Below are 3,767 nucleotides of genomic sequence, written 5' to 3'. Positions count from 1 at the left end.
CCAAGATATTAGATTGGGATTTGATCTAGTCTCCTGAATAAATTGGTCTTTTTCCCTGTTACAGTTCCTTTCCCAGAAGTCTTTCCCTTCCAACTGCCTCTCTTGTCCTTCAAGTTTCTCTCTGCAACATTCCATCTCCCTCTGTGCAAGATTCCACTTACAACATGTAATAAATTTCCACACATTTCCCCAAGTTTTGTGATGGAACTTATCTCCCTCCCACCCTTACCTTCCCCTTCCTGATGCTGGCTGGCAATGTGATCTGGGTTACAAGTGCATTATCATGCAAAACATTTCCATGTTGTTCATTTTTTATGAGTAATCTTATAACACCAAAACCCCAAAATATAAACCCTAATAAACAATTGTAAATCATATGCTTTCATCTGCATTCTGACTCCAACAGTTCTTTCACTGGAGGTACATTGCATTCTTTGTAAGAATTCCCTCAGAACTATCCTGGGTCGTGGTATTGCTGATAATAACTAATTCTATTATAGTTGATCATTCCGCAATATTACTGTTAGTGTGTACAATGTTTTCCTGATTCTGCTTATTTAACTCTGCATAAGTCCATGAAGGTATTTCCAGCTCTTTCTGAAATCCCCTGCTCATCATTTTTGTAGCTCAATAGTATTCTATTACCGTCATATACCATAATTTGTTCCTCCATTTCCCAGTTCATGGACATCTCTTTAATTTCCAATTCTTTGCCACCACAAAAAGTGTAGTTATAAATATTAATATACAAATATGTCCTTTCCTCTCTTTTTTTAAAATCACTCCAGGATACAAACCTAGAGGTGGTATTACTGGATTCAAGCATATGCATTGTTTTATAGACCTTTGGGCATAATTCCAAATTGCCCTCCAGAATGGCCTAACCCTACTTTTGGAGAAAAAGTTTTAGTCCATTGAAACCATTTTCATGTCCTTGATTACTTGAGAAGGGAGAGTGAGTCATTCAGTCTAAGAATGTCTGCACCATTCAAGAGTCACTATTTTTTAACTCACCCTTATCAAGAAAGAGAAAAGGAAGATCCTCCTTTCCTCACAAAGAGAAGAAAGAAAAAGACCTCTCTGTAAACCTGGTCCATTAGCTTATGAGATTTTAAGAACTGCTTGGCTCTTTTCACCTTAATCATCCTCAGTCCCTAAATTTCCCCTCCAATTTCCTGTTTATATACCATTTCCTTTCTTGAGGAAGAAAAATTGACTGATTTCATGTTTTTTATCTTGCTTCTGGAAAGATATGGATATTTATTATCCATTAATAATAATAATAATAATAATATATATATATATATACTGAACAGAGACTTAGTTACTAGTAAATCTGATTTTAAGCCCCAAGTATGATATTAACTAGCTGTGTGATCTTAGATCAGTCTCATAGCCAACTTGGACCTAAGTACCCTCATAAGTAAAATGAAAGGGTAACATACTATGAGATCTCTAAATTCCCTTCCAACTCTAAAATTTTTTTACTTTCACCTTGAGTGAGACTTCCTGTCTCTGTTTAGTTTTGTACAAATCTATCATTGCCTAGTCCCATAGAATCCAAGCTTCTTTGTCTTATTCTTCCTTTGCTGAAGGATTATGGTTATCTTGATAATAATGCTGTGGAGTTCCTGTTAGTCCTAGATATGAAATTACATATTCATTCATTCATTGTTCTCTCATTAATTTACCAAATATTTTTAGAATTATCCAAAATTATCTAAAAGAGAAAAGCATTTTCAGTAATGAGTCCCCCTTTTGTGGAGGTCTTCAAGTGTGGGTTGAGTATGTTTTAGAGGCAATGATTGATGTCATCAAGGATCAAAATTGGACAATTTAGCATATGATGTCTTTTCAACCTCTCTTCTTCCAGAATTCTTAACACCCAGTGAAACATTTTAGATTACAGATTGGCTTAGCCATTTAATCGCTATGAAACTATTCCACATAGGATAGCAGAAGTAGGAAGAGAGAACATGGGATTAATGAAAGAGATCATGTGTTCAATTTTTCTCTTTTTGAGAACCTTTAGGAGTCAGTTCTCTGAAGTTATCATAAAGTAGTTTATGTTGCATGAAGATCCCCAGCCTGAATCTTTATCTAGGCATACTATTGGCTTATTATTGAAAAATGAAGTAGGATAGATAATTGTGAAGGCACCAAGTCTTATGAAGTATCAACAAAATCTAAACATCAAACCTTAATCAAGTTGCAGTTCAGGATGAAAATGTTTACTGGGTCACAGGGAACTGTTTTAATGATTAAAATGGTTCGTATCAGGTGGAAATCTGCCATCGTCCTTTCTGCTTCAAGAAAGATGATACAGTTCATGCCTCTGCAAGGTCACCTCAGTCTTAGGTCAAAACAAATATGAAGATGAGATAACCTTCTTAGAGAGGAGAACTGAAGCCAAGATGGGGATAAAATTCAAGGTTAAACATAAACTAACAGATCTTTTAGTGATGCCAGCAGTAGCTGAATTCTGTTACTATGCTGAGAACCTGCAATTATATTCCTAGATACTGTTTCTCCCTTAATGTCCCTGAGCCTGACATAAAATTGCTTTCACTGCATAAAAATGCCTGACCTGAGTATGTGTAAATATGTGTGTAAGTCTATTGTTATCTGATCCCTGAGTAAAGGAATAGATGAGGAGAAAGAAAGGGAAAGCTAGCCCCAGTAGGGATCCTACACTGTCCATTTGCTTACTAAGATCCTAACCCTAATTCCCCATAAACACTTTTACCAGGGCTGCTTTGATTTCTCTGTTCTGCAGACTATAGATGTAGGGGTTTAGGGTTGGAGCCACCACAGAAAACATAACTGTTGTTACAAGATTTCGGCCTTCCTTTTGGCCCTCACCTTGGCTTGGGGGCTGCAGGTAGACACCCAGTACAGTTCCATAGAAAAGCAAAACTACAGTTAGATGGGATCCACACGTGGAAAATGCCTTCTGGAAACCTCCAGGGGCTCGAATCTTACACACAGCAGCTACAATAAAGCCATAAGAGACCATAATGCAAACAGCAGGCATGATGATGACAAGGCCACCCTCAAATACAGCTACCAGGTAGTTGAGAGAGGTGTCAGAGCAGGCAAGATGTAGTAAAGGATGGACATCACAGTAGAAATATGGGAGAGCACGATGACTGCAGAAGGTGAGGCGAGCAATGAGGACTGTGTGGAGCAAAGAATGGAGGGCTGTGCCCACCCACATAGCTCCCAGAAGCACCATACATCGAGGCAGGGTCACCACATTAGCATAGTGCAATGGTCTGCATATGGCTACATAGCGGTCCCATGCCATGGCAGCTAATACATAGCTGTCCACGTTGCCTGCCATCAGGAAAAAGAAGACTTGGGAGAGGCAGGCTGAATGGGTAATGGTCTGATCCCCTGTGAGCAAGGCATGGAGGAGCCTGGGCACTGTAGTGGAGGTGAAGCACAGATCTGCCAGGGACAGGTTGACCAGGAGTACAAACATGGGCGTATGGAGGTGTGGGTCTGAGCCAACAGCAATGAGGATTAGGAGGTTCCCCAGAAGGGTTGTCAGATATAGGGTCAGGAACAATGGGAACAATAGTTCTTGGTGAGTAGAGAAGGCCAGGAGGAGGAACTCAGAGGAGCTGGTCTGATTTCTTACTGTTATGTTGTTGATGATTCTGTACCTAGATTGGGGAGATGCAGAGATGGACTGAGAAAGTTCCACAGCTAATCTAACCAAAAGGCTGTATATTTAACTTCTTTAAGACTTTTCAGAAAGATGC

The 3,767-nt window shown here is 39.3% G+C and overlaps 1 protein-coding gene across 1 annotated transcript; it reads right to left on the bottom strand.

Moving 5' to 3' along the window:
* Positions 1 to 2,722: 2,722 nt before the first annotated feature.
* On the bottom strand, positions 2,723 to 3,484 carry LOC123233299 (olfactory receptor 1N2-like). The gene has a single exon (XM_044659443.1). The coding sequence runs from the start codon at positions 3,482 to 3,484 to the stop codon at positions 2,723 to 2,725; it is 762 nt and encodes a 253-aa protein (XP_044515378.1).
* Positions 3,485 to 3,767: the final 283 nt, after the last annotated feature.

Source organism: Gracilinanus agilis, chromosome 2 (assembly GCF_016433145.1).
Source record: "Gracilinanus agilis isolate LMUSP501 chromosome 2, AgileGrace, whole genome shotgun sequence".
NCBI classification, from domain to species: domain Eukaryota; kingdom Metazoa; phylum Chordata; class Mammalia; order Didelphimorphia; family Didelphidae; genus Gracilinanus; species Gracilinanus agilis.
This window is presented reverse-complemented; position numbering and strand designations above follow the sequence as displayed.